At 35.4% G+C, this 26029-nt stretch overlaps 1 protein-coding gene across 2 annotated transcripts in view; it reads right to left on the bottom strand.

Moving 5' to 3' along the window:
* Ascc3 (activating signal cointegrator 1 complex subunit 3) overlaps positions 1–24188 on the bottom strand; it is a 234598-nt gene extending 210410 nt beyond the window's left edge. The window contains exons 1-4 of one of the 2 annotated variants that reach the window (XM_042679521.1): positions 23964–24188; positions 16776–16906; positions 14686–14836; positions 12196–12755 (exon numbers count right to left, since the gene is read on the bottom strand). In XM_042679521.1, coding sequence (XP_042535455.1) covers positions 12196–12755; positions 14686–14836; positions 16776–16865 — 801 coding nt within the window. In that variant the 5' untranslated portion in view covers positions 16866–16906; positions 23964–24188. The remainder of the gene's footprint in view (positions 1–12195; positions 12756–14685; positions 14837–16775; positions 16907–23963) is intronic. The other variant, XM_042679520.1, reaches the window with a different exon arrangement.
* Between the last annotated feature and the right edge of the window lie 1841 nt (positions 24189–26029).

Here is a 26029-nt window from a genome sequence, read left to right as displayed (position 1 = left end):
CAACAGCATCATAGAAGACAATTCATACCACTGCTAGTGAGTGCTTACTGACAAAAACTTTTCCTTACACTGAACCTAAACAGTCTCACTAGAGATTTCATCTATTACAATGTGTGCACCCTCTGCTAATACAGAAGATGTTCTTAATAGGTTTTCTAGAAGCCTTCAAATATTTGAAAATAATGCCAAGCAACATATTATGTACATCTTACAGATAAGTATTTTTACAGATAAACTGTACACTAATACAACTTGGTTTCAAACAATTCTTCACCCAGGTTTCTTTTAAAAAGAAACTCTTAAAAATAGAATCCACAAGCCAAGTACCAGTGGCTCTTGCCTGCAAACCTAGCTCCTCAAGAGACTGAAGTCTGAGGATGGCTGTTCAAACCCAGTCCAGGGAAGGAAAGTCTATGACTCCTATCGCCAATTAACCACCAAAAAGCCATAGGAAGAGCTGTGTTTCAAGTGGTAGAATACTAGTCTTGAGTTTAAAAGATCAGGGACAAAGCCCAGGCACTTTCAAGCCCCAGGACCAGCACACACACATTCTCTCTCTCTCTCTCTCTCTCTCCAGGACCAGCACACACACATTCTCTCTCTCTCTTTCTTTCTCTCTCTTTCTTTCTCTCTCTCTCTCTCTCTCTCTCTCTCTCTCTCTCTCTCTCTCTCTCTCTCTCTCTCACACACACACACACACACACATACATACACGCTAAATAAATAAAATAGAATCCACAATAGGACATACTATTTCAAATACAATTTGATCAGGAAAGATCACTGACTAATTTTGTACTAAAGTTCTCTGAACATACCAAAAGACCCCATTTGTCTTTTGAAAACTTTAAATTTAGTTTCTGTCATACAGATATATTAATACATCAGAAATCACAATGTTAAATACAACCTTCACGCATATATGGAACCTAAGTATTAAGACAGAACCAAAATAAAAGAAAAAATACATAAAAAGGGGGAGAGAATGCTCCTAAACTGGCAATAAACCACTTTTCAAGGTAAGGTTTTTCAATGTCATCTAAGTGCATTAATCACTGGCTATTTCACTGTTGTTTGATTTAATGTTTCATCTGTTTGGCTGTTAGCCACATGAAACTATTTATAAGTTGCAAAACTTAAATAAAATTTGACATTCAAATTCTTAGTCACATTAGCCACATTGGACACAGCTACTATATTGGAAAGGAACTGTAAAATATTTCAAACACTGAAAAAGTCAGAAGTGATATGAAAGATATTTTGAGGCTATTGTAAAATATTTTGCTGATATCAAGATAGAATATGCTTATATTGAATAAACTGCCTAGTCACATCATACTCAAGACCAATTACTCTTTCATAGTCCAGACTTAGCATTAAGGTTCACCCTGTTTTGTATATTCTACAGGTCTTGACCGTGGACAATTACTGGCATGAATTGACCAGTACAGTATCAGACAAAATAATTTCACCTTCCTAAAACTTCCCTGTTCCATCTATTCATCCCTTTCTTCTTTTCTTCTAATTCCTGACAACTATTGTCTATAGTTCTGTCTTTTTAAGACATGTATATAGACAGTTAAGGTATAGAAACTTCTTATAGGTTCTCAGCAGTACAATCTTCCTTTCCAGTAGTTCATAACCAGCATTGCTTTGTTTCTGCACTCAGAAGACAGTCTTATTTTCAACTGTTAAGACTTTCCACAAAACTCTAGGGAAAGCATTTAACTATTCTATATCTTAAGAGATTTTTCTATCAAATAGACATGATACTAGTACCCTATAGTATTTGGGGGAGGTTAAATGGATTAGTGTTACTGTTACCTGAATTTGAATTTCCCAGCCATGGGGAGCACTTAGTTTACTTATTAGAAAATTTTTAATTATGAAGTGAATTTTTTATTCATATAGGTGGGTTTCAACTCTCCTATTTCTTCTGGTAAGTCTTATTTTTAATGAAGTTTTGAATAGCTCATCCTACTTGCAAATTTATTGACATATAATTTAAATCAACCTGATAAAAGAGAATTCTATATCAATAAATTTGCCATAAATAAGTTTGATTTGTAAATAAATGATGCTAATTACTGGGTATACCACTGACTGGGTATACCCTTTTTCCTTTAAGTAATTGCTTTTCTGCTTTTACTGTAATAATAAACACATTACTTAATCAGAGTAAAACTTTTATTTTTAAATAATACAAATCAAATTCTGACTTCCCACTTTTTCCTAGTAAACACACAAAACATCCTTAATAAAGATTCTTACGTATACAACATTTAGTATAAAGGCCAGTAACTTTATAAACAAATAATCCCTAACCATGCAGAATTAATTAAAAAATGACAGTACAAGAAATAATGATTAAACAATTCAAATATTATTTATATGCTCTGAATTTATTTTTCAAAATAAAAACCTTTTTGTTTCCTTTTCCCACTAACTTTAATCAACTGCAATTGCCTAATTGGGACTCATGCTGACATATACTACTTTCTTAAAAATTAACACTGGAAAATATTTTAGTAATTTAATAATTAATACACAATAATAGAAATAAAATTAGTTTTTACAACTGACTTAATAAATTCCCTAACCTAATAATCTGAGATTAGTTAAGAGGGAAGAGGATGAAATAAGTACAAGACAATAAGGCATTGAACTAAATTTTCTAGAAGATATAGGTTATATTGTATACATAAATTAATATTGCTATTGTGCATTTGATTTATAAATTCAAGCAAATAAAGGTATTGCTTGTCAACTACATGTATTTTTATCAAAAGAAAATGATACAAAAGTAATACATAAATCTTTACACACATTTAATATTTGTATGAGATATATTACATTTCATGGTAGACTAACAGGATCTTTTTACTTAAGGAAGTTGCAAGTATGATCTCCTGATAAAAGCTGTTTTTTTTTAAATTGTCTGTATCAATAAAGAAAGATTATATATTCCTTAGAAATCTAACATACTACAGAAAAGAAGGGTGGGGAAAGAATGGTAAACCAAAAAGTTTACAAAAGTACAAGATACTCATTTCATCAGTTTAAGGACTACAATTAAACAATGAAAGTACCTATCAAATCAAGTAAAGATAAATCTGTTTGATCACTTAGAAATTTTGAGGCACTGTGAAATAAATGAAGCATTTCCAAGTTAACAGAGCTGGGTAAAACCAAAGAAAACACAAAGATGGGAATTTAATGATACAAAAATGTTTTTAATTGTGGGGCTGGGAAGGTGGCTCAGTGGTGGAGTGCTTGCCTCACATGCATGAGGCCCTGGGTTTGATTCCTCAGCACCACATAAGCCAAAAAAGTCCAAAGTGGTGAGCTGAGGGACAGCACCTAGGCCCAGATTTCAGGTCTCACGAACGACAAAAGAAAAAAAAAAATTAATTGTACAAACGTGAAGGCAATTAAAGTGTCCTTCAATAAAAAAGTAGACAAACATGCTGCATCTGTATAATGCAAAAAAAAATTCTGCATTAAAAAGAAATGAGTTTGCCAGCTGTGGTGGTTCACTTGTTTGTAAACCCAGCTACTCAGAAGGCAAAGATTTGGAGCATTACTGTTTGAGGCTGTTCAAGCAAAAGTTAGTAAGAACACCTCCACCTCCCCCATATCAACAATTAAGCTAGGCTCAGTGGTATATGGCTACAGTCTCACCTATGCAGAAGGCACAACTAGGAGGAGCACAGTGTGAGGCAAAAGCATAAGCTTATTTATATGAAAAATAACTAAATCAAAAAAGGCTGAGGATTTATTTGTATGGCGCAAGAAGTGGAGCACTTGCGTAGCAGGCTAAGGCACTGAGTTCAAACCTCAGTACTAGAGCTCTTAAATACATTTCCAAGTAAAAGGAGACAGTCTGAAATGGCTACATACCCATACAAATAGAACTTCATGACATTCTGGAAAAAGCAAAAGTGTACATAAGAAATATGAGATGTTAGGGTCCAAGGGAAGTGAAGAAGAGAGAGATCATGAAGGACTATTAGGAAAAGAAAATACATTGTAGTGCTGCTGGTAGACACATTTTCAAAACCTACAGAAAGTGCAATTACCAAGCATGAATGTAAATCTCAGTAACAATATCAAGAGTAATGCAAACTATGGACCTCCATTTATGACAAATTATCAGCATTAGCTCATTAATTGTAGCAAATGTGCCAGGCATGATGCAGGCATGATGCAGTGCACTTAGAATCCCACCTACATGGGAAGCATAAGTAGAAGAAAGTTCAAGAAAAAAGAATTATAAAACATGAAATAAGTGAAAAACAAAGCTTATTACTGATCAGATGATTTTTCCTCCATCAATTTTTTAAAAACTGGAAGATTAATCAATTTTGGTGTAATGAAACCCATCCACAAAATTGATTTATATTTTAGAGGTACTCAAGTAATATTTGTGGAGAAAATGAGAAGAGGAAAATTCATTAACTGTTGGGCTTGGGGTTTTTTTTTTTTTCCCAATCAGCTTTAGACATCAGGTCATAATATACACATCACTGGGAATTTCCGTTAGAAATTATTTTATTTTTCACATACAATAGATGTTCTGATATCACTTCAAATTATCACAGTATTTCATAGGTTAATTATACAGACTTATATTTTAAAAATTAGGTTTGTTCTACACACTAAAAACAGCATATATTATACATGATATTATATGCAACATGCAAATGAAAACTATCCGACTTAGGAAATCTTTCTTTGAAATATGAAGGAATTTTAGATTTGTATGTGATATATATAATGTACATACAAAACACTGAGAAATGATAAAGCTCAAGGAACTCTGAAAAATCTCTGGACTGATGGTTCATACAGAATTGAATACTGAACAATTACAAAAGACAGAAAATATACTCTAAAACTTTGTACATTATTTTAGCTTGTTTTGTGGCACTGAAAATTATTATATAGTCAAACATTATAAAATCATAAATAAGAAAATGACTGTGAAAACGAAGTCAATGTTTATCTTTAAGAAAAAAACTGTACTATGCAATTATTTTTGCTTGCAGAGAATTAGATAAATTATGTCTTCATAATGACTAATGTTCTTTATTTACAGGTACTTAATCTAACAATTTAACAAAACTGAAACCAAGGTCACATACCACTTAATTAAGACAAGTTGGAATGGGAACATGGTTTATTCGCATATATTATGACTAATTAGATATGTACCAAGTACCGATCCAAGCTAGGAATGAGAGCATTTTTAAAGGTTTAGTTTATATTTTTATATAAATAGCAAATTGATCACTTCCCTGATTCTTAGAAGATATGCTAACTGTAACTGCCTCAGAAAACAAGAACTAAACAATAGTTAGGTAAATTCATAGAGCAATTTTTAAATCTAGTAATTATATCTTATTTATGTATAAAAACTGACAAATTACCTAAAATGCTTTCAAGTCACTCAATTCCTATGAACAGAATTTTATCATTTCATTGACAATATATTTCTTATTTCTATCATTTATCAATATACTCCAGGTAGCTCTCCAATTCCAGATAAATAATGTGTTCCTCCAAAATAGTCTCAACAACATTCATTACATCAGATACAATTGTCTGGTCCTTTCTCTCTTTAAACAAATTTGGTGTATGTGGTATATTTATTTGTATGTGTGTATAATAAAATTTCTAAAAGAGACTTAAGTGAGCATACTATGAAAATGGATTGATGAAACTTTGTTAGATTAGCTTTATTTCCCTAAAATTTGTGTTCATTCTTTGTACACAGCAGACTGAATGAATAAAGAAAGGAAAAAGGGAAGGAAGAGAGAGAGAGGAGGAAAGGAGAGATGGAGCAAGTGAGGAAGGGAAGAAAGAGGGAGGGAGGGAGGGAAAGAAGGAGGGAGGAAAGGAAGAAGGAAGGGTGCCAAAAAGGGAGAAAAGATTTAAAATCCAACAAATTGACTATTCTGAGTAGCCAATACAATTCAGAGCAAAATAGTTTAGAATCTGCTATTATCACAAATCGAAGATGGCTAGTATATCTAGTCCTCAATGTGAACTTAGTATGTTGATACTTTCCTCCATATCTGTAGAAAGATAATATAAAACTTCAAAAACTTGGGAGTTGACAACCGTCTTTAAGCCCCACTGCCTCATGTCTATAATCCTCAAGAGGCTGAGATTGGTAAACCAGCCCAAGCAGAAAAAGAACCCTTTTCCGTAAATCTCTTCATCTTAAACTCATCTCCCTATGCCAGCATAGCTGTCTCTTTAATAGGATAAGCTAATCACAATTTTTCCCACATCTTTACCTAAGACACAGAACTGTGTCCTTCACCAACCAATTAACTTTCGTTTACATAACTATAGTTGAAGTGTTGCCTCCTTAAAATGGGAAAGCACAGTAAAGTCTGAAGAGCACACAAAAAAAATAAAATCATCACCTATGTGTGACTCCATTTTTGATAATAAAATTACATTGTGAGCTACATTAAGACTAATAATTGCCCATACATAGGGAGCATTTATTGTCTCCTAAGCAGTATTTTAAGTGTTTCTTATCTTTATTGCCAGAATATATTGCGAGAACTATTTATTACTTTCTATACACAATGAGCAAGAAAACTAAGGCTCAAACAAGTGACCTGGTCAAATGTTTATAAAGTGGTGGGGGTAGAGCTCATGACTCTATGACCTTAGCCACTTGATATTCCATGTGACTTTTTTTTTTGTCGGTCGTGGGGCTTGAACTCTGGGCCTGGGCGCTGTCCCTTAGCTCTTCAGCTCAAGGCGAGCGCTCTACCACTTGAGCTACAGTGCCACTTCCGGTTTTCTGGTGGTTTATTGGAGATAGGAGTCTCACGGTCTCTCCTGCCCGGGCTGGCCTTGAACCGCGATCCTCAGATCTCAGCCTCCTGAGTAGCTAGGATTATAGGCGTGAGCCACCAGCGCCCTAGCCACTTGATTTTATAGCTCCTAGACTGACAATGAATTTTTTGTTTTTTACAGCTAAAGCTGCTATCTGTATAATGCAGACCTGCTACATGTAGACCTTCCTATCTGAATTATTAGTATTTTTGGGGGGTGGAGGGGGTCTGGTCGAGGGCCTGAACTCTGGGCCTGGGCGCTGTCCCTCAGCTCTTCAGCTCAAGGCTAGCGCTCTACCACTTGAGGCACAGCGCCACTTCCGGCTTTTTTTTTTTCTGCTTATGTGGTGCTGAGGAATCAAACCAGGGCCTCATGCATGCAAGACAAGCGCTCTACCATTGAGCCACCTTCCCAGCCCATTAGTATTTATTAATAGTATTTATGTTTATTTATTGTATCAAGTTGTTTCTAGCCCATAAATCTGACAATATGAACTATGAAGGAAACAGAGAAAGCCATATACAATTAAGGTAAATAATATTACAACAGGTATTTTCCTAATATAAATTAGAAATATTAAGATTATTATTATAGCTGTTGAAATTTCTTTTTTTTCCTCTACAGGTTTGAATTCAAGGCCTCAAGAGCCTTCAACTTGTGAAGCAGAAAGTATACCAATTAAGCCATATCTCCAGCCCCACATTTCACTATTTTAACCCTTCCTACAAACTGTCTTAAGCTAAAAGTAGAAGACGATTCATGAGTTTTCTTCATGAAAATGTAGGAAGGAATAACGTAAAGTACAAAACAAAAGGAATAAGAATTTAACCATCTAAAATGGATATATTCAGATACAAACCTACAAATGAAAAACAAGAAAAAATCTGATCCAATTAGTAAGATTTCACCTAAATCAATTAGACTAAGAAAAACAATGTTCAGAAAGGAATGGAGATTAAGCCATACATTAGACATTGCCTTGGTGTTAATACAAAAGCATTATTCTTAAATGGAAAGATGAATAGAATGCCTTCTTGTGGATTTGAAATATATGCAAAGAATATAGAATTTTTTTCTTAATATAAATCTTCTTATAAATAGAAAAGTAATACCATTTCATCAAATGATAACTAGATAGGTTCACAAGAAAACAATAAATGATCTACAAATACATAAAAGAACCTTTAACCTCAGTAGTAACAAAAATGTTAAGAGCAAGAAATGATGTTCCTATAAAAGCAAAGATCGCTATGTATAACACACAGAATTGTCAGCTATAAGTATAAATACGGTCTTATACACTACTGGAAGAAATGTAAAGTAGTAAGTAAGCTTTTGTCTGGTATTTTTGAGAGAAGTCTTGCTAATGTAGGCCATCTACCCTCAAATTGGCCAATTTACCTGCCTCAATCTAGTAAATGCTGGGATTACTGGTATGTGATATTGTGGCTCAATAAAGTATCATGTTCTCATGTTTCTTTTTATTTCTGTGGTACTGACATTTGAACTCAAGGCCATGCATTTGGCTAGGGAGGTGTTCTATCACTAGTTCTATTACAATCTATACTGACCTGGGAAAAAGCAAGAGCTATTTGAAAAACAGTTGTTTTTTTTTACCAGGTCAGTATAGACTGTAATCACCTATTTATGTTGACTTTTAAACTGGGATGACAGGCATATAACCACTACAGCCAAGTTTTATTAGGTAAATCTCCACCAAAAAAAAAAAATCAGAGAGAGCCTTCTACAGAGGTCCAGAATATGCTTATGTTTTTTGCTGCACTATTTATAATAACCATGTTATGGAGTTATGCCAAGTATCCATCAAAGGATGGCATATATGAAGAATGGAACTATGTTCAGCTATAAGAATGATACGTCAATTTCAAGAAAACTGATGAAACTAGATGGAGAAATGAGCCAGATTCACAAAGATAAATATCTCTCATATGCAGAATTAAAGAGAATGTGGGGAACATGAACATAAAAGGGGAAGTAGATTTGTGGCTCAGGTGGTACCAAGTATGGTATAAGCAATAAAGCCAAGCAAGAGCTTGAGGCCCTAAATTCAAGTCCTGAGACCAGAGATGAGAAAAGAAGGATAGGAAAGGAAAAGTAATAAAGGGGGTGAATATGATCAAAGTACACCATGTATATCTATGAAATTATTTTGCACAACTAATGTATGCTTTAAAATGGTAAATAGATAACATTTAAGGTACAGCACACAATAAAAGAAAAAGTACACTGGTCAAGCACAATTATATTGAAAAAATATTTTTCCTATGAAGCATCACTTCAAAATTACATACAAAATAACTGCAATCATAGCATTATAGAAATGGACCTAGAGTATAAGGAGGAAAAACTTACATTACAAAGGGAACAGTTATAGATAGGAAAGCCAAAGATGGAGGGAATCACTAAAACTCTACCACTGAAGTCACTGGCAGAATGTGAAATACTCCCCTTTCACACTGAACTACCCAATAAACTTTAGTTGCAAAATCCACTAAACTAGACCAGAGCAGCTTATAAAACACTTTAACAAGGTATACAAAGCCTTGCTTTATTTGGGTCTTACTTTAATGCACATCTTTGTCTCCCTTTGCATCCTATATATTAACACAGTATTTTCTCACTCAAATTTAAAATATGTTCCCTATTTTGCTGGTCCAACTGAGTAGTCAAATCTTAAGACATGGCTCAAGTTTAAAGCTTCTCTATGAATATTTTCCCCTCCATACCAATTCCTTTATAGTCTATAACTTTTCCTTTTATACTCCCATTAATATACAGTATAATACCTATGATATTTGAGTACAATTATTTATTCATGTATCTTCTATTTAACTATTAGTCCCTAAATGCAAAGTTGCTATTTTATTCATTCTTTTACGTATACTTAACTAGCACTTATTGTAGCACAGTAAGAACAGAATAAGCATACAGTGAACAGATACATGAACAAGTTCAATTTGGTCTTTCTGAACTCAGCTATGGAAAGTCTTGGAAATGAAAAATACTCTCCCTTCAACAAGACTCAATTACATATCTTAAACTTGTGGTGGAGAATTTTGAAATATAAACTTCACTCTATCCAGAAGTAAAAAAAAGTTTTATGGTTCATTCAAAAACTAAAATATCATGATCAATGTTTATGTTTCAATGTACTACAATCATAATAATCTACTTTTGATGTACTCAATTATAAAAAGCAAAACACCATGAAAATCATCTTATGAATCACAATTTTTTTTTTTTTTTGGGTCCGGTTGTGGGGCCTGAACTCTGGCCTTGGGTGCTGTCCCTCAGCTCTTCAGCTCAAGGCTAGCGCTCTACCACTTGAGCCACAGCGCCACCTCCGGCTTTTTTCTTTTTGCTTATGTGGTACTGAGGAATGGAACCCAGGGCCTCAGGCATGCAAAGCAAGCACTCTACCACTGAGCCATCTTCCCAGACCCATGAATCACAATTTTTAAAATATTATTTTCACAATGTTAAGAGAAAATTTTTAATAATGTAGAACAAAACTTATATAAACTAAACCAAATACAAAACATCCAACATGATACAAAATAAAGTTAACTATTCCTGAGTCCATATGATATAAAATTATTAATCTCAATACTACTAACAACAACAAAATAATTACATCTACCAAAAGAGTATTTACTATATGCTACTTACCATTATATTTCATACTCCTACCAATTCTTTACTTTGGTATTATTATCCCTCTGAGATAGCTCTCACTTGGTTTCTGAGAAATTCAGTGAGCTAAAAGGTCTCAGAAGCAATGAATAGGAAGGGAAGATATACCTAATTTCAAAGCTATTCCCCTCAAGGTATTTTTTTTTTCCCCTTTCTGGGACTTGACTGTCCCTGAGCTTTTGTCCAAGACTATTGCTCTACAACTTGAGCCACACCGCCGCCACTTCCAACTTTTTCTGAGTAGTTTATTGGAGATAAGTCTTGTGGACTTTTCTGCCTGGGTTGGCTTTGCACCCTGATCCTTTGATCTCAGTCTCCTGAGTAGCTAGGATTACAAGTACAAGCCACTAGTGCTTGGCTAAAGCCTAGTTCCTTTGTACAACAATTTCAATCTTAATCCTTCAAAAAAATATGTTACTCAATTTGTTCAGTATTAAAGTGGACTGACATTAAATTTGGAAAATAAATATCAGCATTAAAGCAAAATTAAAACCTCAAAGTAAACTTTTCCTATGATGTCAAGAGTAATTGAATAACATACTGCAATGGAGACATAAAAAAGAAATTGAAGACTGAGTGTCAATGGCTCATACTTATAATCCTACCTACTGAGGAGGGGGGATCATGGTTCAAAGCCAGGGTAGGCAGGAAAGTCTGTGACTTTTACCTCCATTAATTACCAAAAAAACTGAAAGTGAAGGAGTAAAAAAGAGTAGAGCGCTCTTCTATTCTTGTGCATAAAAACTCAGGGACAGTACCCATGCTCTGAGCTCAAGCTCCAGAATTGGCACAAACAAATAAACGAATAAACAATTAAAATGTTTTCCTTCATGTGACCAAAAACAGAAACAAAAAAAGTTTTAAGGATAACAACTGTTTATTAAACAAGTGATGTAAAGTATCAAATTGGGAATGGAGGCATGGTTCAGTTGGCAGAGGGATAGTCAATTAGCAAAAGTGTCAGATACCAAGTTCAAGTTGTGGTCTTGAACTAACTAAATGAATAAACAAATAAATAAAGTATCAAATAGTCTATTTTTAGATCAGTCTAATTCAGTAATTATTGTTTCAAATGAATTACCCAACAAATTTCCTAGGTTTTTGTTAATTAATAAATATATAAAATTTCTAATATTTCAAAGTTTATAACTTTAACATTTAACTCAGGATAAAAATGTTGTAAACTGTTGATTATTAGCAGCGTGACTATGTAAGTTATCATTCAAATCTTTGCATTTTTGAAGACAAATGTAGTAATGAGCCAAATGAAGAACAGGTTTAAACAAGACTGTCCCAGCACAGTGAACCATGTAGACCCTGTGACTCTTGTACTGCTTACCATATTTACAGCTTTCCTCTATTACTACCCACTTTAACTATCTACACACCTAGTATGTAAAACCATTTGGTTCCAAAACTGAGTACTAGAACTAGCATAAGAGTACTTTCTTCACTAACTGTATTTAAAGAAACTATTTTGAGCTGGGTCTGTCGCCAGATTGTAGAAGGTATGTTTCACCTGTTGGAAACCCTTTGATTCCTAGGACCACAAAAACAAGTTGACTTTTTAAAAAAGCTATTTCATTTGACATTTACATAAAGTGTCAATAACTTCAACTATACCTCATCCTGAAGTTCATCACCACTTTTAATAGAAGCAAGCATATCATATAAGGTACAGCAAAGATCTTCTATTCTTGGTGCTTCAGTCATTTCCTTCAAAGTTGCATTTAAATATTTCTCAACTTCACACCACAAGAAGGAACCATTTGTTTTTTCCACAGGCTTGAGTTCCGGGGTGCCATGCTCCTGAAAATGTTCATTCAGAAACTTCTTATAATCTAGGCTTATAGTTTTCTGGGCTTCACCATTTACTGGCAGTTCATCAAAGTGGTCCAGATCATGCATATCAAATGAAAATGCTAAATTTTTACCAAAAAATACTCTATTGCTACATCCCTTTTCTGTCATCTGGATAAGAGCAGTAACATCATCTTGACTAAAATGAGAAACAATTCGGTTAGTGGCATTACAAGCTGCAGTGGCAGATGATGATGGAAAGGGACCAAACATCTGTTTGATAGCCTTTGTCTCCATGTGACCAACAGAGTCCTTCAAGTGAAAGGTCATAAAGAGAAATGCAGCCCCACTCTCAATGGCTTCTCTTCCATTTTCCATTCCAACTATTTAAAGACAAAAGAAACAATATAAGCTCACCTGAATTATAGTTCAACTTACCATTTTGAAATTTAAAAAAAGCACTACGACAAACATTTTAAAGTTTAATCCAACATTTAAAACATGCTAAGAATGATAATGTAGGACAGGAAAATCTTTACCCAAATCCCTCAAAACCTATTTTAAGTAAATAAACCATTATCAGCAATTATTTTACAAATAAGTATAGAAACTACCTAACAACTCTAACTTCTTCCTAAAACCAACTTGAGACATCAGCTAAAACTTATTTAAAACCAAATTTTAAAAACAAATTTGATGATAAAATTTGATGATATAATTAATAAGGTAAAAATAATCTATTTTGCATATTTGGAGCTGAAAGAAGGTTCAAATATTTATTCTATTTTTTCAATTTGTATCATAAACCTTGATGATAAATAGTTACATAGATTTATATAGCTCTCATAAAGAAACATTTAATACCATCTTAGCCATATTTATAAAACAAAAAGAAAGCTGCTATCATAAAGGTTTAAGAAAGAAATTCAGATTAAAGAAGAGAGATAAATGATTAGTTCCTAATTTCTTTAAGGCAATAACTACTCATATCCAATGTTCTGAAATTAAAAAAAAAGTTTGTGACATAGATTTCAGAGAATAATCCTACAGCAGAAAAAAACAAATTTAAATCTTCAAACCCTGAGGTCAATATGACCTACCTAAGGTGACATTGTTAAAGTCAATTTAATTACTCACACTAAATCTAATTTGTATATAGCTGATGGCACTATCTAGATCCAGAAAGGATCTGCATTAAGATTAGTACAAAACATCTACAATATAAGCAGCAATATGTGCCAAAGTCTCCTAAACAGACAAAAGGCTAGTGAGTATGAGGAAGTAAAACTCATGTCTAAAGCAGAACTGGATGTAAAGATGTTTTCAGAGAAAGATGAGAATAGATTCCAAGAAGCGGAGAGTACGTTAGGAGTAGGTACAAACCTGCTAAATTTGAAACTTCTTAAACTATAGCAGTGCAGCGGTGAAATAATATGATAATTTTATTTTTATTTTTATTTTTGCCAGTCCTGGGGCTTGAACTCAGGGGCTAGGTGCTAACTCTGAGCTGCTTTTGCTCAAGGCTAGCAGTATACTACTTAAGCCACAGCTCCACTTTAGGCCTTTTGGTAGTTTATTAGAGATAAGAGTCTCACATACTTTACTATCCCTGCTGGTTCTGAACAACAATCCTCAGATCTCAGCCTCCTGAGTAGCTAGGACTATAGGCATGAACCATCAGTACCTGGCAATATAAATTTTTATGTACAAACTCTGATATGTTACTAGAGAAATCATCTGTTTCCTTTAACTGTTTTTATTCAGAAAAGAAACCTGCATTAAGTATAGAGCACAAATTCAAATTATAATTTCCTTTAAATATCATCAATTAATGAGAATATTAGTATATTAGTATATAGTGGAAATGGAAACAGTAAAAGCACAATTCACTACACTAGGCAATCATGGACAAACAGACAATGAGAGATTAAGACAGAATTGAAGGGTTAGGGTTCTTTTGTTTTTCAGCAGTATTGGGTTAAACTGAAACAAGGACCCCATAGTTGCTAGGTGAGCCATTTTGTCAACTAAGAACTACATGGCTTTAAAAGTTCTTTGAAGCTATATTAAGTTTATGATTTACCTAATCCTTATTTCAACCAAGACGGTAGTTTTCATACCTAAATTCCTATAAATCCTTCACATATAACTGTATTATAACTGGTCATTTTCTATTCTCCCTATCACTTAGACCTAAGCTCATTGAAAGACAAAAATCTCTTTCATAATTATTCATGCTTACCAAGAAACCTGCATCTTTCACTGTATAGTAAATAGTTTATAAGGAATGTATTATTTTAAAAAGAACTATACCTATTTGTTTTGCGGCTTGTAATATATCTCTTAAATCTTGATTTATGTTTTGCATTTGACTCTTTTCCAGTTTTTCATTCAAAAATTTCACTATACTGTTCCATGTTGGGCCCAAATCTAAAACTTGTTCTTGAAGTTTGGATCGCTTCAACTGAAACAGATAATACACAAGAATACTGGTTAAAGTTTTTCTCCAATCCACAAAACACTGAATATACTTTACAAAACATTGGTACTGTCCACCAGAACTCAAAGTTGTTATCTATCCATATCCAAAACAATTATTCTCAAGACCTTTATTTAAATGTCATTCCATAGAATCTCATTTGTCTAAAAGGTACTTAATAAAAGCTTCTTGTTTACTGTTTTTATTATAATGTAAAATCAGTATGAAACCATTTCAAAGCAAACCAATGTAAAAAGCCCAAATACACAGACAATAACAATTGTTAATATTCTACATTCTTTTTTTCTAACTCCTTGTCTTTACTATAGCTTAGACTATAGTGTATATGTAACAATTTTGTGTCATATTATTTGATAAAAGGCATTGTGTATAACATTAATTAAATTTGTAACTATATTTAACTTATTTTATACAAGCTTAATACAAGCAAGTTTCATTCAAAAAGTATTGCTCAGATGCCCTACAATAGATGAGTAGATCAAAAAAAATGTGGTACTTATATATTCATTCGACTTTAACACAGGCATTAGAAAAAACATTATGTCATTTGCAGGAAAATGGATGGACTAAGAAGAAATCATGGTAAGTAACGTAAGCCAAGCTCAGAGACATAAATGGCACATGTTTTCTTTCTTATGCAGAAGATAGATCTAAAATATACTGGGATAGGATAAATTATACAGGCCACTAGGCACTCAGTAAGACCAAAGGAGGATATTCTTAGGAAAGGAACACAAAAGCACAATATCTATGTGCATATGATAATATAAACTAGTATTAATAAAAATAAACTCTAGGAAATGGAAACAAAAGTTTTTTCTTTATTGCTGTTTTTCTTTTATTTTTGTCTTGTTTGTTCATTTATCTGTCTTTGGAAGGGTAAGCAGGCACAGAAATACAGGCAGAGAGGGTGAACTAATGCAGCAATAGTACTCACTAGACACTATGTTGAAAATGAACTATACAACTTGTGGATGGGGACAGGAGGAAAAAAACTGGAAGATAGAAAGGGAAGTGGTGATACTGTCCAAAAAAAAAAAAAAAGTACTCTTTACCCAACTTATGTAACTGTAACCCCTCTGTACATCACCTTTATAATAACAATAAAAAAATTTAAAAACTTCTTGGTCAAACCATGTAACCTAATTGTGGCCAGAAAATGGAGCCACTGAATCTTCAAAGGAAAGAAATTTATGTTCCTTTCGTAACACAAAAATGATGTCACAAAGTGTAAGCATTTCTGCCTTGGTTGAGTCTAACTCTACTTACAGCAAGAGTAAACTTAATTTTTTTATTTTAAAATTAATTCACATAAAAGAAACCTGTCCATATCATAGTTATCATTAAAGTAAGAGTTGGTCTTTACTATAGAAGTTAAAAAGGCTTGCAATCCATGAAAAAATTTGTTTTTTTATTGATATTTACTTCTGAAAGTATAGTAAGAAAAGACTTAGTCTGAAATGCTTCTTTTACCAATTATAAGGAAAACATCAATTACCAGGCCAATTACTGAATTGCAGATTAATGTTCATATTTCCCTTAACGTATAGACATTATTTTTGTTCACTTGAAAATATTTTTCCAGAGTCCTAAGAACTTACTCAGATGATTCAAAAGTACTAGATTAAATCACAAAATTAATTGTTGCAAGGGCATTAACAACAAAAAATTTAAAAAGGACTCAATATCATAGTTTGATATTCCCATTAAAAACACAGTGATATGTGCTTAACACAAGTATTCTCACTGGAACTATCAGTAATTTTCCATTCTTGGTCTTACCAGACAGAAATGTGATTTAAAAAAAAAATTTCCATGTTAAGCACATAGAGTTGAAAAAAAGAATGTCAAATATTTGTTCAAAGTCTATGCTAATAATAGCTTTCATCTTTAAAAAAATTACCTTTAAGTCAACCACTTCTTCATTATAATTATCTTGCTTGGTGACATTTGAAAAGGAGCGCAAGGCTCCTGTGAGCCGAGGTAAAGCCATCTATTACTCAATCAGTGATCCACACAATGAGATATCTGAAATAGAAAAAAAAAAGGATATTTATCTATCCAGAAATGAGAAGTTCAATGAAATGCAACAATTAGACCTGTACAAGGGAAAGAAAATTACCAGGGTTAAAAATAAAAAAGCAATGACCACCAAAATTCCTAACGGATAAGATGTTCTAGCAAATAATAGCTGGTGACTATATAAAAAATGTGCCATGTCACATCACACAGTTCAGGGATTTCAATTACTGATACATCAAAGCACAATAACTTCAAACTTTTGCAAAAGTAAATAAAGACATCAGTAAAGCTACAGTGCAAATAGTAAATCTGAGTTAATGTACACACACACACAAACACACACACACACACACACACACACACACACACACAAAAGCCTCCACTCAATGATGAAAAAAATACGGGCTAGGAAGGTGGCTCAGTGGTAGAGCGCTTGCCTTGCATGCATGAGGCCCTGGGTTTGATTCCTCAGCACTACATAAGCAAGAAAAAAAAAGCCGGAAATGGCGCTGTGGCTCAAGGGATAGAGTGCTAGCCTTGATCTGAAGCGCTGAGGAACAGTGCCCAGGCCCATAATTCAGGCCCCATGACCAGACAGCCCCCCCCAAAAAAATATGTGTTATCAAGCATATTTGAAATGCTTTTACAGAACTCTTATAGATTGTAGGACATGAAGTCAACATGTCAGGGATTAGTAAATTTTTCATGCAAAAACTAATAAATATTGTGAGTGTGGCAAGAGATATTAGTCTCTCATATGTAGTTTGTCTTTTTTTCCCTAATGAAACCTTAAAAGTATAAGATCTAGTGGGTACAGTAGCTCGTGCCTATAATCCTAGCTTTTACTCTAATTCACAAGTCTGGAAAATTCTATTAAAGGAGTAATAGACACAAACTCTGAAGAGAAATGTAACAGTAAAGCCTGATAATACAGTTAGATTGTTACATATTACACTAATATGAAACTTTAAACAAGAATCTGTTGCTTCTTCAGTCTATTTTAAGCACCACATATATCTCAAATTGTGGGCATCATGCTCCCATCAAATGGCTCCCATGCTTAACAATGTCCCTCCCTTTTTAAAAAAGTATAAAAGGTAGCTATTAAACACAAGTAAATTTTTCCACCCAGAGTTCATCTAAAGAAAGTGGAGAAAAAGATGGCTGTGCAGGATACATTAGGAGACAATATGTTGCTTTCTAAGAGCCAGAAAACTGTACTCTTGGAAGCCTTAATGATAGAAAAAATATGTTGGTCTAATGTTATATCCATTGTGACAACAATAAACCTTGTCATTAAGAGTGTGACCTCTACTAGAAAGGAACAAGAAACTTCAATTTACTTAAGTGAAGATAAAGTTAATGCCAAAACCTTTGCAAATACAAAATTATTCTTTTTTGTTTTGCCAAACTGTCCCTTGAAATTACCTGTGTTACTTCCTCTATGGGCAACAGTTATTCAACCAAACATTAGTTTTGTAGATACAGTCTGTAGTTAGTTGACATAAAAGATCGTGCTAGGTTAAAAACAAAAGAGAGAGAGAGACAGAGACAGAGAGAGACAGAGACAGAGAGAGAGGGAGACGGAGGGAGGGAGGGAGGGAGGGAACAATATGATGTGCAGAACTAGCTCACTTCAGATCCAAAGTCATTCTTAAGTAAGAAGCAACTACTCTTGAACTACAATTAAGTTAGGAAACACAACTGGAAGCATGGAGAACAGAGAAACTACAAGAACCATTATTACTTACCATGATTACTTGCATTTTTCATAATACAAAATACATACTTGGTTTACTAAAAACAGCACAATTTGCATGGTGCTGATAGTCACTTCACTTATCAACTACTTATATTAACTGCAGGTTTCCCACCCAAGCAATAGATTTTGAAAAGAAAACACAAGAGAAAAGAAAAGAAGGAAGGAAGGAAGGAAGGAAGGAAGGAAGGAAGGAAGGAAGGAAGGAAGGAAGCAAGGAAGGAAGGAAGGAAGGAAGGAAGGCAGGAAGGCAGGAAGGAAGAAAGGAAGCAAGGAAGCAAGGAAGCAAGCAAGCAAGCAAGCAGGCAGGCAGGCTCATAACCATAAACCATTGCCTTCTTACTAAGTTCTCCACAGGTACATTATTTTAAGGAAACAATAAGTATTTTCTTTATAGATATATATCTATATACATATAAATACTGTGTTTTTGGTTATATATTGAAACTGGAGGCTCTAATATACATACAACATTTCTCTGCACTCAAAATACAGAATAAAAAAAAACAAAAAAAAAAACAAAATACGGAATAAGTCTGCCACCTGACCTACTTTTTTTTTTTAATCATGTGGACAAATTCTCAAATGCCTTCTACAGTTAATATTAATTCTGACACTACTTGAAATTAGTGTCAGATTTCACAAGTTAAAAGTCTCACAAGACTGCCTCCACTTCAGCTGCCACAATCTTGGGCCTCCTAAGCTTCAGTTTGGTCAGCTGTAAATTTTGTGTTCCCATCACACTTTGAGTTGGATAGATTGTAGGAGTCACTCAAAGACCTCAGGGAAATACTTAACATTTATTATAAAGGACAGTTCAAAGGGTGCAGATGAAAAGATAAAAGGTAAGGAGTCTGTATCCCCTATGGAGTTGAATAATGCCAGCTATCACTAACCCACAAACATATCAGATCTCCTTCCAGAGTTTTTATAGTTAAGTCTATAGCTTCAAAACTGAGTGGGACTGAAAATTCTAGCACTCTAGTTACTTAGTCTTTTTGGTGACCTACCTAGCCTGTCACCATGTTAGCATAAATCCAGGTAGATCAGCAAAGCCAGCAACCTCATTTTAATTTCCAAAAGTGCAGAAGTCATGTCTGTCTGACTTTACCAGCATATCATGTATAGTTACTAGCCTATGCTGAGGAACTCAATAAATACTTGTTGAATCATATGTATTTAGAGCACTGAATTGTGAAGCTGTCCCAAAGTGATTTTTAGATTATCTCCCATCATGCCAATCCCCAGAATATACACTGTGCTGACATTTTTGCAAAACCCTTCACACCTCTGAGAATGTTGGGGGGGGGGGTGGGGGAGAGGGAAGTGAATCTCTGTAGTGCTAAAGGTACTGTTCTAAAACAGATTTTACTTTAGAAAATGCATTCTCACTTGAAAAGGTATACTAAAATTATTTTTGAGTTAAATATCACCTAAATTCTTCTTGAAAATCATTTATGTAAAATAAATCAAGATAAAGATCCATTTATTTTTATTTACACTTAGGAGAGTTTAATATCTTTGTATTGTGTTTCATCTGTTTAGCCTACATTTTTTGAGAAAAATTCCTTTACTTTCCTAGAAGAAAGTAATAAATCTATGATCTTTATTCATTTCAATATACACCATAGATTTGCTCTTTCGGAATAGATTTTGAATTTTCCTTGATTAAATTTACATATTGCACTTATTAGTTATTCAAAATTGAGTACCTTTCTAGCTATTCACTTAATTTAAAATGACCTAACAATCTCTGAAACTGGAAACCATTAACAGCTGCTTTTCTATCTACTACATAATCCTGAAATAAATTACTTTCCTTCTTTTGAAGTTCAGGTTTAATGGAACAGATACTATCTAAAATGAGGCTGTTGAATTCATAGTTCTAAAGTAGTTTTCCTACAATTGTGTGCACTGTTATAACTGAGGCAACTCTTTAAAGTATTATGCCCATATGCTATATCCCAAAATTGTACTTCAGTTGTTTGGTAGTCTTCCCTTCAGTCTTTAAATAATTAGGCATAAGCTTTCTCTTCTTCAAATGTAAACAATCACTTTATTAAAACATATCCTGAGAATGCTTATTGTTAACTAGGATTTTTAATTATGCACCTATCTACATTCTTACCTAATTTTCCTTGTCAGTACAATAATAAATGCAATGCTACAAGTTTTCTTTGGAGAAGTGAAAGGCTAGACAAAATTTACCAAAATTCAGTTGAGGAGATAAATGAAAATCTGTTTTAGTATTAAAGGTCCTTAAAGAGTCAATAATATTGAGAAGATACACAATGTTATAGTAATGACTTAAAATAAAGATAACTAAGTCCAGATGCCAGTTTTTGTTTCATGGTAGGAAAATCAGGTTAAGTTTTCTGGTTAACAAATAAAATGAAAAACAATAAAATGAAAAAAGATCACCAATGATTTCTAATACCCCTTTCAGGTTGAAAACCTGAGAATGAATATGAATTGAATTGAATTGAAATGAATATGAACTGAGTTGCATTATTTTTAAGCACAGAGAGAGTGTGTCAGAAATAAGGCAACTTGTGAAACACAAAAATAAGGCAAGCCAGGACAGATGGCTCACACTTACAATCCTTGCTACTCAGGAGGCTGATATCTGAGGATTGTGGGTGGAAGCCAGCCAGGGTAGGAAAGCCCATGAGATTCATCTCCAATAAACTACTCAGAAAAAGTCGAAGTGGCAAGTAGTAGGGCATTATTCTTAAGCAAAAGAAACTTAGGAACAACACCTAGGCCCTGAATCGGCAAACAACAACAACAAAAAAAACATAAGGCAGGAATATGAAAAATAACTTTGTCTATACAGGAAGGAAAGGGCTTAAATGGTACATGCTAACATTTTATACAGTATCTATTATGGGCTAGATATTCGAATAGGCAAAAGATACAAGACAGACAATCCAGTCTATGTTAAATAACTTTACATTATCTGAGAGACAGACTTGTAATGCATGTTTTCTGATGATTGCTAAATATATATCAAATACAGATTAAGAATCCCACATCTCTTATATAAATGTTAGGAACAAAAATGCTTCAGGTTTTGTTTTATTCAGATTTTAAAATATCTGCATTACAGAATGAATCTTATTGAGTATGGGACTCAATCTTAAAATTCATTTGTTTCATATATTCCCTCTCCACAAACTTGAAGGTGATTTTTGTACAAAATTTTAAATAATTATGTCCATGAAACAAAGTTCCATGGTAGAATTTTCTACACACAATGTCATTTCAGAACTCAAAATGTTCACATAAGAAAGCCTTTGGATTTTGGATTTTCAGACTAAGGATGCTCAACCTGTAGCTTAATCTCATCTCTTTGTTGGCTAATTTTTTTTCTTTGCTAAAATTTCAATTTTAGGTAGACCCCCCCTCTCAGCTAAGTGTGCAACATTATATCATGACACATTTTGGACTGAAAGTGCTTATACTAACTAATTCCCCAAGGAATATATATTACTTTGATAGATAAATACCATACATTTGGCAAATAAATACCATACATTTCCTGATGAATATGCTTTATGCATTTAACTCATGAACTATATGTCATTAACACAAGAAATTAATGAAGCCAGTATAAAAAGACTAGAAAAATAAGACTTTTATTTCCAGTTGTGAACTTTAGAATAACTCTCCAAAAAAAGAAAAACTCCTCTTAATTGAAAAATCAATACCATGTTAATAAAGATAATAATTAATCAAGCTATTTAACAACGATGATGTGATCAAATTATACACTGATATGATCTCCACATAAGGTGCCCCCTAAATGGCTCTTGTGTTAAAGGTTTGGTCGTCAGCTTATGGGTACTGGGGAAGTGATTGGATCCTGAGGGCTTAAGACAAATCAGTGGATCAACTCCTTAATGGATTCATAATTTGATGGGAAGTTACCGGAATGCAGGTAGCAATGCCTAGTGAGGGAAAGCAGATTAGTGGGGTCAAGCCCTTAAAAAGAGAGGGGGGGAGGAGAGAGAAAGGGAGGAAGGAGAGGGGAGAGGGAAAGGAAGAGGAAGAGAGAGAGGGAGAGCGGAAGCGGGAGAGAGAGGGAGGGAGGGACAGAGGGAGAGGGAGAGAGGGAGAGGGAGAGAGGGAGAGAGAGAGAGAGAGAGAGAATTAATCTTCTTTTCTGTGGCAGCTTTGTTTCCTGGCTGCCATTGGATGAGCAGTTTCACTTTCCTTCGTGGTTGCCACTGGATGAGCAGTTTCCCTGCCAGGAGCTACTGTGCCAAAATGTTCTGCTCTGCCACAGACACGTGCATGGAACCAGGCAACCACAGACTGAAATCGTGTACCAAAATCAATCTTCCCTCCCTTAAACTGGTTAATCTCCGGTAATTTGTCACAGTGACAAGACATAAACACTGAGAATAATGTATATATGAAAGAAGCCTTTCTGGATCAACTAGAGAGCCACAGCACAAAAATACTCTTTTCTTAAAAAAGGTACCACTAAACACGGAAAGTTCCATGCGCACGGAAACTATTTCTTAGGACTTTACATTGGCTAGCACATGCGAAGGCATGAATAAATAAGAGAATGAACACTAAAAGAAAACCATTCAACAGAGATCAAGAAAGGCAAGTAATGAAAACTTATTCACACAAGATTATTGAGCCCACGCTAGATCCTTTTCCTCAAACAAGACTAGTATAGCCTTTACTAAACCTTTCTATACTTGACGAAACCTTTACTACAACATGAACTTGAGGGGACGGGCAGAAAAAATGTCATTATGGAGTGCAATTGTGATAGCACTCCTATCAAACTTAGTTCCCGCTAAAAGGATGCTTCTTTTAAACCAAACTAACAAATGCACTAATATACTGCACTCCGTGAATGCGTGAACTTAATGGTTTCAAAGAAGGGCGCAGCTTTTTACAGCTGCTAAAATTCACCCACCAAGAATCGACTCCCTATGGTGTCTGGGTGGGAAGGAAGGGTGTGTATGTACAAGGTGCCAGATTTCCTTCTCAGAGCCTACGATCCTGACGAAAACGATACTACCACGGCAAAACCAGCCAATGAACAGCGGGCAACGAGTGCCCCGACCTACAAACTCTAGAAGTGAGGTGAGACAGGTCTGGGACGGGACGCTGGGGGCCCGGGGGGCGGGGGGAGCCGGGGACAGGGATGACAGCTCCGGGCTGAGGCTCCGGGGGTCGCTCCCCACCCCAGTTCCGCTTCCCGGGCCTTGACATCCCTACTCCGTCTCCTCACCTCAGCGTCCGTCAGCTCCCCCCGGACTTGGACCACCCCCTCGCCCTCCTCACCTGTTGGCCGGGGCTCACGAGGCGCCCATCGCTCCGCCGCTCCGGCCGCGGCGCCTCCTTCCTTTCGCTTGTACTTTTTTTCCTTCCGTCGCCAGGTGGGGAGCTGAGGGATGCGGATGGGCGAGCTACACGCCACGCCCTCCTCCGCACCCCACGCGAGGCCGGCCGGGGTGGCGCCAGTCACCCCGCCTCAAGCTCGAGGACCCCGGGACAGCCCGGCGAACTCACAAACCCGGCAAGGTGCGACGGGGCGGAGCGGGCGCAGGACCTACACGTCACCAGCCTCTCACGGCGCCGCCGACGTCGACACGTCGCTTCCAGGCTGCCCTTCGCCCCGCCCCCTTGAGCGAGCTCCCGCCCCGCTCTCTGCTCTTCAGGCTTAGCCACGCCTCCTTGCCTGCCCCGCCCCTTGCCTGCTGGACCCTGAGCGAGCTGTCCCACCCCACTTCCTGCTCTCACGGCAGTCTCCGTGGACTCGGGTCCTGCCTCGGGAACGCGCTTCCTCCCATCAGGCTCGCGTGCGCGTCCCCGGGGCCTTCTGGCTGGGAGGTGTCTACACCGGGCAGCCACGCGTCCTTCCTCCCTACCTGCCTGTTTGCGTTTGAATATTGACATCAGATAATCTCAGTTTGAGGTGAATAGCGAAGTTAGATAAGAATCAAGTGGGTAATTGCAATCGAGGTCCTAACGTAGAAAGTTCGTTGCGCCGGTGCTGCTGGCCACGTTGTACGTGGTTCTCCGTCCTCAGGTCTGAGGTCTCAGTTCTGAAGTTATCTCTGCCAGCCGGTCCTTTCGTTGAGGACCACTGTTCAAAGTGAAACTCTTCCATACGGAAGAGACAGAAAGATACTAAGCCAAAGAACCGTGTGATATCTGTGGATAGCTTTGACCTAAAAGCACCTAAAGGAGCAGACATGGTCTGAGTTGATAATGTGCTGTGATTCGCCTCTTCCATTTCCCCTTTCCTGGGAAGGTAAAGTGTTCTGTTGCCTAGTAGAACCAGGTTTAGTTGTTGTTGTTGTTATTGTTTGAACCATGTTTTATAGAGAAGCAGCAGACGGTAATTATCTTCACCTGCTAGCCCACATCTGCAGTACTACTTTAAGCAGATGTCAATCAAATTAGGATTATTTCCAAGAGATGGCAATAATGACAGTAACTGGGAAAGGTTTTCCTAGAAAAGAGGAAGCTCCTAGGCCATCTCCCAATATGAAAATATTCATCCATACATCCAGTGAATAGATTTCTTCACGGAAACATTTCAGATTCTGAAAAGATCCCCTTTTAGTACAAGCCAAAGAAGTATATATACCTGTATTAATACCTCAACCACTAGACTTCTCTCCAAGTAGACTCTGAATGGTCACATAAGGGTAGAGACTTGGTACAGGAGTCATGTGTCAAGAGAAGAGTTGGCTGATGGTTTTGTTAAGGTTATTTCTAACCTTGAGATTTGATGAGTCAATGGTCTGGACTTGGAAGAATTTACAAGTTAGCTATTTGAGAAGACAAACACATTAAAAATAAAGAAAGGCAGCTGCATGAGAATGAAAAGTGCTTGACTATACCCATCTCACCCATAGGAATATGGAGTTACAGAAGTTTCAGTACGAAGTAAATTGAAAATAGACTAGCTACAGTTTTCACTGTGCATTGGTGAATTGGTGAGATGTGAATTGTCCAAGTAGAGGCAAACAATAAGTGCAAAATATATGTTACATTTCTAAGAATAGTAAAGCAAATGTAAAATATTTGTATATATGTATGTATATGTTACATATAACTAAATGTATGTTATATATGTGTTATATGTGTGCATATGTATATATATATATGTAAATATATATATATGTTCTAACTACTGTAAAATGAATTTCATTTGGATTAGCCACTAAAGAAGGTTAAGTCCAGTCTCATTTGGACTTGAACCAAGCCTTCAGTGGCTACTGATATTGAATATTTTTCATTATTTGTTAGCAATTGTATTTCTTTCTTTCCTTCTTTCTTTCTTTCTTTCTTTCTTTTTTCTTTTTTTTTTTTTTTTGCTGGTTCTGGGTCTTGAACTT

The sequence above is a fragment of the Dipodomys spectabilis genome, unplaced genomic scaffold (assembly GCF_019054845.1).
Source record: "Dipodomys spectabilis isolate Male_0828 unplaced genomic scaffold, ASM1905484v1 ptg000053l, whole genome shotgun sequence".
NCBI classification, from domain to species: Eukaryota; Metazoa; Chordata; class Mammalia; order Rodentia; family Heteromyidae; genus Dipodomys; species Dipodomys spectabilis.
Note: the sequence above shows the minus strand (reverse complement) of the source record. Positions and strands in the feature narration are given on the sequence as shown.